Source organism: Dermacentor albipictus, chromosome 6, assembly GCF_038994185.2.
Source record: "Dermacentor albipictus isolate Rhodes 1998 colony chromosome 6, USDA_Dalb.pri_finalv2, whole genome shotgun sequence".
NCBI lineage: Eukaryota > Metazoa > Arthropoda > Arachnida > Ixodida > Ixodidae > Dermacentor > Dermacentor albipictus.
The window spans coordinates 87,756,294-87,769,576 of NC_091826.1; the positions used below are offsets into that span (position 1 = coordinate 87,756,294).

Genomic DNA, 13,283 nt, shown 5'->3' on the forward strand with positions numbered 1-13,283 from the left:
GTCGAAAGGTCACGTGTTTTGAAATTTGTGCCGGGAAGCGGAAGTATTGGAAAATGCAATTTTGCGTTTTCATCAAGATGACGAAACGTGACGTGGAGCTGCAAATGTTATGGACTAATACATTTTTTTGGTCCTTGGCAGATATATTGTGATGTTAGCGCTTCAAAAAGAATGTGAGCGGTAGCGTGCAGAAGCCAGTGCAATGTATCTGCAATTGCGCAAATATGTGGTGGCGATTCAAGATATGCGCCATGCCAGCTTGCTGATTGGCTGAAGGAATATCTCATGAGGAGCGTCACAGGAAGGGCTGTTTCGTAAACGTCATTTTGACGATGCGTGACGTTGCGCAGGGCCGCCATTGCTGAGATTTTCCGCCATAATTTTTGCTGCGACGAGCCGCGCGAATTATGCTAATGGGCAGCCATATGCAATGGCAGCCGAGAGGAATGCGTATCGCCACATTTTCCCCGTCGTTTGGCGCCACGAAAATCTTTTGTTCATAACGCGTGCTCATAGTATTTGCATCGCTCTCGGGTGGTGTTGGCATTTGTGTTTTGGGCCATCGTTTTTTAAAAGAACGCGTAAATACGAAATAATATTCGTTGAATATAGCAAACTTTCAGCAATGTTGTCCACTTTTCACTGCTGCATTTGTATTGTAATCGAGATTAATGCCTTTTCGCACAATCAAAAGTTATGACAACGGCCTTTTTCTAACTTACAAAAAGAAATGTACGCAAGGCGGCGCCTTGAAGTTTCCTCCCGCGGTGCGAGTAACCAGCGAAATGAACAAGAGATGGCAGCGCCGGCGCTTGCGTCGCTCTAGTGGATATCTCTGGCGCGCGCAACGCTATCGGTGATATTCGGCCGTTTCTAAGCCAGCCGAGTCGGGCTGAGTCACTTGCGTTTCACGAAATAGCGATAACGTGGCCTAGAACGTGCGCGCATCACCACTGGTAGTTCGCTTATGTTGTCTCAAGAAAGAAAACAAGCGCGTTGGCACGAACATGCGATGACTCATTCCATTTTCCAGGGACACGCATCCTAGCTATTGAAGCAGACGACGGCTTGTACGCAGCAGACGACGGAAGCGCGAAGCGTTTTCGACGGAACAATCATACGCTTTGAGATAGCTGCTTTATTTTTACTGCGGAGGAAAACTGTTTTGCGTTACCGATAACGCTACATTCAGTGTCTTCATTTCAGTTTCTTAGGCAAAACGTCAAGTGGGCGTCACGTTACGTAAGCAAAACTGGGCCACCAGCGCCATTTTGTTTGCGTCGCGCCTACGTCACGCACCGAAGAAAATGGCGGAATGTCCAGAATAGCGCCCCTGAACGCAGTTTTATGCTACGCTTTTAACGCGAGTGAGCAAGAGGTTGAAGTGCCACACGGAAACTGCGATCGGGCCAATCGCGCTACAACTGAAATCAATCTGAAAAGATACACTGATCCTCCTCCCCATTAATGCGTAATTTTTGCCTTAAGACGTTGCATAGTGGTCTTTTGAAACAAGATTTCTGTTCGCGACACTGGCTTACCACACATCATTTTAACCCCTACGTTATGCAAGCCAAATAACGTTAAAATGGGCTTACCCCATGAGCAAGTTACGAGCGCGCGTAGGCTGTTGAACACCCGTTGACAGCAAGCAGGCTATCGCGTGTCTACGCGAATACGCGCCCCCAAGCACAGGACAACGTCTTCGATGCCGCAGCGTGCAGAGTTTTGTACACGAAGTGAAAGACATTCAGCGCAAATATCCCCGTGCGATGACGGCAAATGACGAGCGCACAAGCGAGCGACAAATTTGAAACTTTGCCAATTCGAACGTGCCGAGACCCAAGCAGCGTAATCATCCATCGCATATGTTCTTCGCTACCGATGCGTCAGTATCTCTTCCTTCGGGCCTTGCTCCACTTTTGAGTACAAATCAAGAGTTATTTACGGCAAATTAACAATTTTTACAACACGAAACAATAAGTGCCGGCTGACTACACGTGCGCAGCATCGTCTACCACTCCTAACGGAAGCGTAAAGCCCCTAAGGGACTTTACGGAAGCGCAGCGCGTGCTGCTCTCTGGTGCCGCACTCTGTGAGCGTAGAGAACAGAACAGAATCGGTTTCGCGTTCGCATATGTGCTCTAGTTACTGTATTAGCAAAATCATTGCTTCACAAATAACTGAATTCTAAAAGAAGAGAACGCTTTCTCTCTCCCAAGTTAGTGCGTTTTATACAAAGAGAGAGAAAATTTAAGATGCAGAAAGGCAGGGAGGTCAAACAAGCCGTTCGATACTAAGGATAGCAAACCCCTGTGCTGCAACGAAGTGCAAAGCAGTGCACTGCGATGCGTCAATAAGCTCTAGTATAGTGGTAATTTGGGCTGGTCGGTGCATGTAATGAACGCGTAAATAATGAGTTGCATCATAACATTTACCCATGGATAAAGCACACGGAACTAATGGTGTTGCATTCTGGATGAAAAAGAAATAAAGCTTGACTCGTTACATCTCGGCACTGGGCGTTCTTTCTTTACGTGTAATTTTTTCTTCTTTTTGACAGTACACACAGTACTTGCACTGTACTAGGTCCTTCATCTTCAGTCACCTTGCAGTATTTCGCACACATGTCGGTGCATGTTCGCGTTTTTTATTCTGCCGTACAACGACGAGCGTGCTTACCGGTCTTGTTTCAGGATGAAGCGCCAAATATTTGCGATTGCCTCTTACCGCAAGAATAACCACATGAACCGGGAAGATTATGCGCAATCGATGTGTCTCAATGAATGGGCAGTTATTGACAGTGACGAGATATTTTGGAAATATTATGCGAATGAGTTTAACGAACTAAATTGCAGTTCAGCAAAGCCCTTTCACACTTGGGATAATTGCTTCCTGCAATCGAAAATTTCATCCGACCGTTGTACTTGGATCTATGGGCCGCCAGTTTCCTTCAAGACCATTTGTTGCTAAATGTAAACGCAGGTATGGTCATTATACTACTGCCTGCGTTTCGGTACTGATTTATAGTGCGCACAATTTTTGCGTAGATCACCAAAGTCATTCCCAGTGAAACAGCACCTGAGTGCCGCAAGTTTTTTTGCATATGCACGTATGCCCACTCCTCTTCGTTCACTTAAACATATATGCTGTATTATTAACTATATAGTGCCCAATTTGAAAACATTGTAAAAACACGCCTATATTTGCGCATATCATCAGCGTTACAACGCCAGTATGCGCGGCACACTGGCACCAGAATAGGGGATTCGTACACGTATTTACACGTTCTGTTATTGCAGCTTTTGGTAGAAGGCTAGCTCTCACATTTTGTAGGTATCTTCATAATGCGTACAGTTTGCATGTTCAATGAAATATTGTTAGCTGAAACTTTGTGAGTACGAGCGCTCATTCAAACAGCTTAAGTTTTCTCCCAATAATACGGATGTTCGCATAATAAAAATACCGAATTCTAGCTGTTTCGTGCAAAACAGTGTATAGCCACTGTATGATTACAGTGAAATGTCCGTAAAGCTTAAAACGGAGAGCACTTTCCGTATTTTAACGGGAACTTTTGCCGTATTTTTGAAATATGACATACCTTCCGTATATTTACCTGCAATCCTCTTTATAATGACGGGAATCCTCCGTATAAACACAATTTTTACACTGTACTTCTTAACGGCTTTTGGATAAGAATAGTCATAAAGATAACAGAAAGATAGAATAGATAGAGATAGCAGAAAGATAGAATATAAATGAGAGAAAGATAAAAGCAGCATAGTTTTCTAGCTCTGAAGAATGAAAAACGATTTCAAAAGTGTATTCATTAAATTCCCAAAGAATGACAAAAATAGACGCGAAAGAAAGAGCCTAATATAAAGCTCACCAAAAATTACTTTTCTCGTTTACCAAATCTGATAAAACTTTACAGAGCACGGAATTGGAGTTAGGGTTGCACGGTTACAGAAGTACATTAGTTGAAGGCTTGAGATAAGGAAGCACCAGAGGTGGCGGTAAAATAATACAATGTATTCGGTGCTGTCGAATAAAAGTAATGGGAGCCTATTTGACGAGAAATATGCCGGCTTATTGACATAATCGCTTTGAATATAAATATCTGGCTTTTTTTTCCAAATCAATGGAATTGCATGTCACTTTCAAGGTCAGTGACCTGAGCGCGTCGCGTTCGCCTCGACGGAGGCGAGGCAGAAAGGGGAGTGGAGAGGGAAAGTTTGGAAGGGTAGCCCTTGCCTCTCTCAGATGAGGCAGGCGGTCAGTTGGCTGCTGACTTCGCTACCGATCGGACGCTGCCGAGCACGCTGCCCGCGACGACACCGTATTGGTAACGCTGTAAGTTGCAGAATGAGTTTCGACAAATGCCTTAACGTCACTGCTCTTCTTTCGCAGGCGACAGAGAAGATCCGGGAAATCGAAAATGTTGACAAGTCAGTAAGCCTGCACCGTCGCGTGTTGCTTGAGCAACTGCTCAACAAATGGGCCTGGCTAGACGACTCTGACAGCAGCAGCTCCAGCGACGACGAGGACAGCGATGGTGGTGACGGCGGGCATCCTGTACTTGTCGTCCTTGCCTGTGGCGGGAAGCATGGCCGAAACGATTGCGACAGTCAGGACAAACATTCATCGAAGGACAATTCTAGGAATGAAGAAGGTGTATTGCCCAATTTTGCAGATGGAGAGCCTGGACCCTCCAAGCGCCCGAGAATGGACGAGGAAGAGTGCTGCGATTGCAATCTAGGGCCTAGCGGTGACCAGGAAAGTTACACCTTATCGCAGCTCGAAGACGAGCATGACTCTTACCGAATGAAAGTTGCGCCGTTCCCAGACTGGCTGGACAGTGATGGCGGGGTGTGTGAGGAGCCAGTGCAGGACCCGGATCTGTCATTTCTTGATATTTAGTGTGTTATTTATGCATTTTACCCCCTTGTCATGCTTTTAGTGTATCAATAAACAGCGCTGCGTTACACATTTTACCGTCACCTGCAGCAAATGTTTCGTGTATGTGTAGAATAATGTGAGTGAATTGTCGGTAATATCGTCGGTGTCTTTTCTTGATAGTTGAAGCGCTTTTGGTGTATGTTCTTGTCTGTGTAGATTTTTCTTTCTTCGGACAATATGTTGCATGAAAGTGTTCACAACTGCCTGCATATATAAATCCAATCAGACAGATGGCGACACTCCACTAAACAAATCTTATGTTTCAACGCACAATTGCAACACGAACACGAAATGATATTTATTATTTAGCAAAAGTGCTAGACAAAGAACTACAAAGAAACTTAAACAAGATATTTTGGCGAAAGTTGAGGGCCTCCTTAGGGTTAATCACCTGACTTAATCAGTTGATCAGACACACATACACACAAAAAAAGCAAAAAAAAAACAAACAAAAGATACACTGCCATTAGGTGTATCTAATGTTTATCGGCGCCACAACTGCTACTATCACACATAAAGCGGTCATTGAATACTCCTTACAACGTGAAGCTGTTGCTTTATATGCCGAAGATTTAGTACAGAGAAAAAATAGGTGCGCTCCATAATCTGCAAATTTAACAGGAAAACAAAGAAAATTTGGAGATCCGCTGCAATGTGAGGATGTATGTTAAGTGAAGTTTCTGTGCTGGTTGCTTTCCTATGATAGTTATCGGTGGCCACAGTTAGTACATGACCGGGGTAGCTGAAGTATTTGAAAGGCGTTTGCCCTGCATTGGGCGTAACGAGGCTCATGATGATGATCGGTGGTGTTGAAGCCGAAAGTCTGCTGGCTTCAACGTTTAAGCGCAAGATATAGTCCGGCGTAAAACGAGCGCGCGGCCACGCGCAGCGCTGTGAAGCGACGTCGGTGAAAAGCGCGCAGTCTACAGTCAATGCCAAGATATAGTCCGGCGTTCTCGGCGCGCCAGGCCGCGGCAGGCGAAGTCGGATACGCTGCGCTAGCGACGCCAGGGGTGCAAGAAATTTGCTTCCTCTAGAGTTCGGCGTGCGCGCGCAGCTCGAGGCTGGCGCCATCTGTGCGTCCGGGAGCGCAACTTCGCCGGGGCGAACAGCTGTTTACATGGCGCATGCGCGTCGTTCGGGTAGCGCGCGCGCTTCTCGTTCCGCGCGCTGTTTGTGCGCTAAAATGAAAACTTTTGCGGGAAGGCGTTAACTTGTCCTGACAGCCAGAAAAAAAAACATAAGGTTTTACGTGCGAAAACCACTTTCTTTCTGACCTGGGCTTCTTTAATGTGTACCTAAATCTAAGCACACGGGTGTTTTTCGCATTTCGCCCCCATCGAAATGCGGCCGCCGTGCCTGACAGCCAGAACATCGCACTCATATTGCTAGTACTTCGGCTACGTCAAAAACGGAAGCGGACCATGTATGTACATGCGAAAGCTATTCGACAAGCGCCCTCAACTCGGCGACTACCACCAGCTAGTACAGAGCTGCGAAATGCAGCTTACCTGTGGTGAGACCACACTGCTTTCGTATAGCTTCCCACGCGTTGTTCTTGCGCTCTGTGTCGCGGTGGTCCATGCGTTTCACATCGTATACACATGGTAGGTTGCAAATCGCTTCAAGCAGGCGTCCTCACAAGCGCTGTCATCCCACACGGATGTTCAAAAAACCACAGCCGCACTGTCAGTACGCGCACCGCAGGCCGCCATTCTGCCTTCTGCTCGCTGCCGCTGCAGCGCGCAGTGCATTCTGGTCTAGCGGCAGCCGCGTGAAATAGAACACGCTCTATGTCCGCGCCGGCTGCGTTGTGCTCGCCAAGCGCTGGGACGCCGGACTGTAGAGTGCGCGCTTTTCACCGACGTCGCTTAACCGCGCCGCGCGTGGCCGCGCGCGCGCGTTACGCCGGACTATATCTTGCCCTTCACGGCGTAGCCGGCGCGCTTGGCGAGCACAACGCCGACGGCGCGGATATAGAGCGTGTTCTATTTCACGCGGCTGCTGCTAGACCCGAATGAACTGCGCGCCGCAGCGGCAGCGAGCAGAAGGCAGAATGGCGGCCTGCGGTGCACGTACTGACAGTGCGGCTGAGGTTTTTTCAATATCCGTGTGGGATGGCAGCGCGAGTGAGGACGCCTGCTTGAAGCGATTTGCAACCTTCCATGTGTATACGATGTGAAACGCATGGACTACCGCGACACAGAGCGGAAGAACAACGCGTGGGAAGCTATACGAAAGCAGTGTGGTCTCGCCACAGGTAAGCTGCATTTCGCAGCTCCTGTACTAGCTGATGGTAGTCGCCGAGTTGAGGGCGCTTGTCGAATAGCTTTCGCATGTACATACATGGTCCACTTCCGTTTTTGACATAGCCGAAGTACTAGCAATATCAGTGCGATGTTGTGGCTGTCAGGCACGGCGGCCGCATTTCGATGGGTGCGAAATGCGAAAAACACCCGTGTGCTTAGATTTAGGTACACGTTAAAGAACCCCAGGTGGTCTAAATCTCCGGAGTCCTCCACTACGGTGTGCCTCATAATCAGAAAGTGGTTTTCGCACGCAAAACCGTTTTTGTTTTCTGGCTGTCAGGACAAGTTAACGCCATCCTGCAAAAGTTTTCGTTTTAGGCGCACAAACAGCGCGCGGAACGAGAAGCGCGCGCGCTACCCGAACGGCGAGGGTATATGCAAGACGCGCATGCGCCATGTAAACAGCTGTTCGCCGCGGCGGTAAAGTTGCGCTCCCGGACGCACAGATGGCGCCAGCCTCGAGCTGCGCGCGCACGCCGAACTCTAGAGGAAGCAAATTTCTTGCACCCCTGGCGTCGATCGCTAGCGCAGCGTATCCGACTTCGCCTGCCGCCGCCTGGCGCGCCGAGAACGCCGGACTATATATTGGCCTTTAATGTAACACAAGCGTGGTGAGATGTTAAACGTTACCTTGCGTGCACCACTACTTGGTGTCTGCGTAGTACAGAGAACACACAAGGAGAGGTGTTTGTACGATGCATATTGTGGCGCCACACTTCACAACTTGAGAAGTTTCAGTATTGCAACTGCCTCACATGGCACATCGTATCGTGGCACAAGTATTAGACGCAAATTTTATTAGGTGGCTGTGCGTGCCCAACCCTCCGTCACATTACGAAGCACGTTGTAGTCGCGTACGCTGTTTGATGTTTGACACCATGATGTTCTAAAACGTGTTCCGAAACACAAGTGCACGTGCGTTTTCAATTCCGCCCCGTCGTAATGCGGCTGCCGCAGTCGGGATGAAGTCGGCGACCTTTAACGAGGCGACAGTCACCATGCTACCGCAGTGGGCAGAGAAACATGCAATTTGCGGTCGACCGCTTCAGTAGAGACCCCTGTACTCTGCGGTGAGCTTTAATTATTGCAGGGCTGCTTCTGCACGACCTGCGTAATTTGCCATCTTTACATAACTGCGTATTTTTTATTTTTTGTAAACAGGAATGCCGTATTGAGCCTTACCATGAACTTATGCTTATTCTGTGTCCCAGAAACCGCTGTGGTATATTAGTAAGGTTAGCCTTGCCTTCAAACGTCACCCCCCTTCCTCGCATGTAAGGTCCCTCTTCTCCGCCCTCCTCTAGGCAGTTGTGTCGACGTCCCCTCTGGTCTCGCACCTTAGCGCCAAGGAAAGCGGTGCAGTTTCTGCAATGCTTATATTTGGGGCTAAGGGGTCACGGATAATTACAGCTGTCACAAGGTAAATTTGACGCGGCCAAGGAGCTCCAGAAGTCAGTGAGCACATTCGATGCTTTGGGTCCAAACGAGTTTCTCGCGTCGCCTTTACTCTATGACACGCTCTTGTCATATTTGCACGCTTTGAACCGCCCCCCAACACGGTGCGCCAGAGAGCAGCAGCCGCAGGAGTGCGAAGTTAAAAAGAAGAGGGAAGGAAAGCACAGCTTTAAAAAACAATTATGTGAAAACCTATCGCACGTAGAACGTTGATTACGTTTATGCGATGAGCTTTGCGAAAGTTGTGAGAGGGAATTACAACCGACGAAGCCTTTTACCTAGGAAGGCGTGCATTCAAGGCTTGACTCCAGACCCACTGCGACACGTATTGGCACCGCCGCGAAGTGCAGGCGTAAATTCTTTGAAATATCGCAAAGAAATCAATTAACGTCGTTAGCGTTCGATGGTGAGCCTGCATTGTAAAGAAAGTGAAGGCACGGTAAATTTTTTCCGTCTTCCCTGCAGGGCACACACGTGTTCGTACTTGGGTTTCCATGTAGAGCGTTCGCCATCTCCTCGCAGCAATTATCACCCCCGATTTTAACACTTTTTACCTGAAAGTACCTCGTTCATCGCGATGATTCTCGACAAGTCTTCAGCACGATAGTGGACATTCATGCCATTGTTAAGCTGCTTTCTATAAAATGTTGGCTACTGCTATAATCTTTTCGACGGCCACGTGCAAATCTGATGTGTTGCGACTCGAGTCACAATGGAAACGCTGTGCAGAAATCGCACTCACGGCTAAATATTCAAGGCAATCGCCATGACACTACAAAATATGAAAGGCAGGATGGGTTCAGAACATTTTAACGGCTTTTGATAAAGGATGGTCTTAAACATAGCAACATAAATGGGAGCGAAATAAGTGGAGCATAGGTTTTTAGCTCTGAACAAGGAAAAACGATTCAAGTACTATTTTGGGTAAATTCGGAAGAAACCAAAAGAATGGACGCGAATGAAAGAAAGCCTTATATATTGCTCCCCAGAAATCAGTTTTCTTGAATATAAAATTTGATAGAACTTTATAGAGTACGGAATTGGAGTTAGTGTTGCAGGGTACAGACGAGCCACAGTTGAAGACTTGAGATAGGGAGCCGCCTCAGGTGGCAGTATACTAAAGCCATGTATTAGCTGCCGTCGAATAAAAGTAATGGGAGCTTATTTGACAAGAAATATGCCGGCTTATTGACATAATCGCTTTGAATATAAATATCTGGCTTTTTTTTTGCAAATCAATGGAATAGCATGTCGCTTTCAAGGTCAGTGACCTGAGCGCGTCGCCTTCGCCTCGACGGAGGCGAGATGGAAAGGGGAGTGGAGAGGGAAAGTTTGGAAGGGTAGCCCTCGCCTCTCTCAGACGAGGCAGGCGGTCAGTTCGCTGCTGACGTCGCTACCGATCGGACGCTGCCCAGCACGTTGTCCGCGACCACACCGCATTGGTAACGCTGTAAGTTGCAGTATGAGTTTGGACAAATGCCTTAACGTCACTGCTCTTCTCTCGCAGGCGACCGAGAAGATCCGGGAAATCGAAAATGTTGACAAGTCAGTAAGCCTGCACCGTCGCGTGTTGCTTGAGCAACTGCTCAACAAATGGGCCTGGCTAGACGACTCTGACAGCAGCAGCTCCAGCGACGACGAGGACAGCGATGGTGGTGACGGCGGGCCTCCTGTACTTGTCGTCCTTGCCTGCGGCGGGAAGCGTGGCAGAGACGATTGCGACAGTCAGGACAAAAATTCATCGAAGGAGAATTCTAGGGATGAAGAAGGTGTATTGCGTAATTTTGGTGACGAAGACCCTGGACCCTCCAAGCACCCTAGAGTGGACGAGGAAGAGTGCTGTGATTGCAGTCCAGGGCCTAGCGGTGACCAGGAAAATTACACCTCACCGCAGCTCGAAGACGAGCACGACTCTTACCGAATGAAAGTTGCGCCGTTCCCAGACTGGCTGGACAGTGATGGCGGGGTGTGTGAGGAGCCGGTGCAGGACCCGGATCTGTCATTTCTTGATATTTAGTGTGTTATTTATGCATTTTACCCCCTTGTCATGCTTTTATTGTATCAATAAACAGCGCTGCGTTAGACATTTTACCGTCACTAGCAGCAGATGTTTCATGTATGTGTAGAATAATGTGAGTGAATTGTCGGTAATATGGTCGCTGTCTTTTCTTGATAGTGAAAGCGCTTTTGGTGTATGTTGTTGTCTGTGTAGATTTCTCTTTCTTCGGACAATATGTTGCATGAAAGTGTTCACAACTGCCTGTATACAGAAATCGAATCAGACGGATGGCGACAATCTACTAAACAAATTTTATATTTCAACGCACAATTGCAACAAAAACATAAAATAACATTTATTAGTTAGCAAAAGTGCTAGACAAAGAACAACAAAGAAACCTAAAACAAAATATTTTGGCAAATGTTGAGGGCCTCTTTGGGGTTAATCTCCTCACTTAATCGGTTGATCAGACACACAAAAGAGCAAAAAAAAAAGAAACGAAAGATACGCTGCCATTAGGTGTATCTAATGTTTGTCGGAGCCACAACTGGTACTATCACACATAAAGCGGTCATTGAATACTTCTTACAATGTGAAGCTGTTGCTTTATATGCCGAAGATTTAGTACAGAGAAAAAATAGGTGCGCTCCATAATCTGCAAATTTAACAGGGAAACAAAACGTTTTGGAGATCCGCTGCAATGTGAGGATGTATGTTAAGTGAAGTTTCTGTGCTGGTTGCTTTCCTATGATACTTATCGGTGGCCACAGTTAGTACATGACCGGGGTAGTTGAAGTATTTGAAAGGCGTTTGCCCTGCATTGGGCGTAACGAGGCTCATGATGATGATCGGTGGTGTTGAAGCCGAAAGTCTGCTTGCTTCAACGCTTAAGCGCAAAATACAGACCGGCGTAACGCGCGCGCGCGGCCACGCGCGGCGCTGTTCAGCGACGTCGGTGGCCGCGCAGTAAACAGGGAAGTGAGAAGTTGTGGTGGTTTTAAACGAGATGGGATCCACTTCAATTACAGGCTAGCACGAGAAGTGGGCTGGCGACTTGGGGGTCGCGCTGTTGCTTTTTTAGGGGGCCCGCGGGCGCTCAGGAGGTCAGAGTAGGTAGTAATAAAGAAGGTCCCCTAGGGGAAGAGCAGAAGAGCATCGCCGTCGATAAGAGAAAAAGGAGGAAACCAAGAACAAGAGCTCGCCATGCAATAGGCTACTTAAACATGCAGGGTGGCAGAAGAAAGGAAAAGTGGGCAGAGATTGAGGAGCAGTTACACAGAGAACAAATAGGGGTGTATGCGGTTACAGAAACGCACCTTAGAGACTCAGAAGAGCCGCCAGTTATTGAGAAACATGTATGGGAAGGGTGCAACAGAACTAAGTCGGAAAGAAAGGGAGGGGGAGTCGGAATGCTCATCCATCAGGGAGCCAAATGGAAAAGAGTAAATTCACAATGTCAAGAGCAACTTTGGTTATCAGGTACAATGAGTGTTAAAGAAACTTGGCTTGGAGTTACGTATTTGTGGACCGGAGTAAATTGCACAGAGAAGAATAAAGAGTTAGTGGAATGCATAAACGCTGATATTAGGGGTTTCGGGAATTGTGCTGAGATAGTCCTATTAGGTGACATGAATGCCCACATACAGGATTTAGATGGCTATACCGACAATAACGGGAAGTCAATGCTAGACCTTTTCGAGCAACATAACCTCGTGATCGTGAATACAGGGCCTAAGTGTGAAGGACAGATCACGTGGGAAGTGGGAAACCGGCAATCGACCATTGATTACTGTCTGATGACAGAAGGAATTCATGATAAGTTGAGAGAAATGGTCATCGATGAGGAAGGGTTTAGCAGCATAGGGAGTGACCATAAACGCATCATTTTGAAAATGGAATGTGTAGTTGGGAAAGAGAGCAAAGAAAGCAAAATGGCCAGTCCAAATTTGAACGCTGAACAAATAGCAAATATAGTCACTAGAGACGAGGAAGAAATTGGCAAGTCGCCAAGTAAAGGGTGGGAGTATGGTGAACTTCTAAGTGTAGTAACGACAGAAATACGGAAAGAGAAACAACATGTTCATTGGAAAGGAAAAAAGAAACGGAAAAGCTGGTGGAACAAGGAGATACGAGAAGCGATCGCCGAACGACAGAAAGCATCTCGAGAGCACATGCAGGCAAAGAAGGCGCAGTTGCCACAGGATGAAGTAACCAGTAAATGGGAAATATACCGGGAGAAAAAGTCTATGGTTCAAATACTGGTGCAAGCAAAATTAAAAGGTGAAAGTGAAAGTTAGATGTCAGAAATACGTGAGAAAAAGAAGGCCGCACCTAGAATATTTTGAAATCACATAAAATTATTAGACAGGAAGTCAACAACAATACAACAACATATCCTAGACGAAGATGAAAACAGACTGGAAGGAGAAGCAGCAATAAATTACATCCAAAAAGTAGCAGCCGAATCTTTCCAAGGCAAGGACGAGGTTGTATTTGAAGAAAAAAAGAGCATGAAAGAGACCCAAGGGGGAAAGTAGCTAGTGCTTACAAATTTACACTGG

The 13,283-nt window shown here is 47.1% G+C and overlaps 1 protein-coding gene across 1 annotated transcript in view; it reads left to right on the plus strand.

The window, feature by feature from the left end:
* Positions 1-13,283, plus strand: part of LOC139047059 (dentin sialophosphoprotein-like) — a 51,885-nt gene that overhangs the window by 12,959 nt on the left and 25,643 nt on the right. Inside the window, exons 2-3 of the mRNA XM_070521010.1 lie at positions 4,411-4,869; positions 10,231-10,689. Of these exons, the coding sequence (XP_070377111.1) occupies positions 4,411-4,869; positions 10,231-10,689 (918 nt within the window). The remainder of the gene's footprint in view (positions 1-4,410; positions 4,870-10,230; positions 10,690-13,283) is intronic.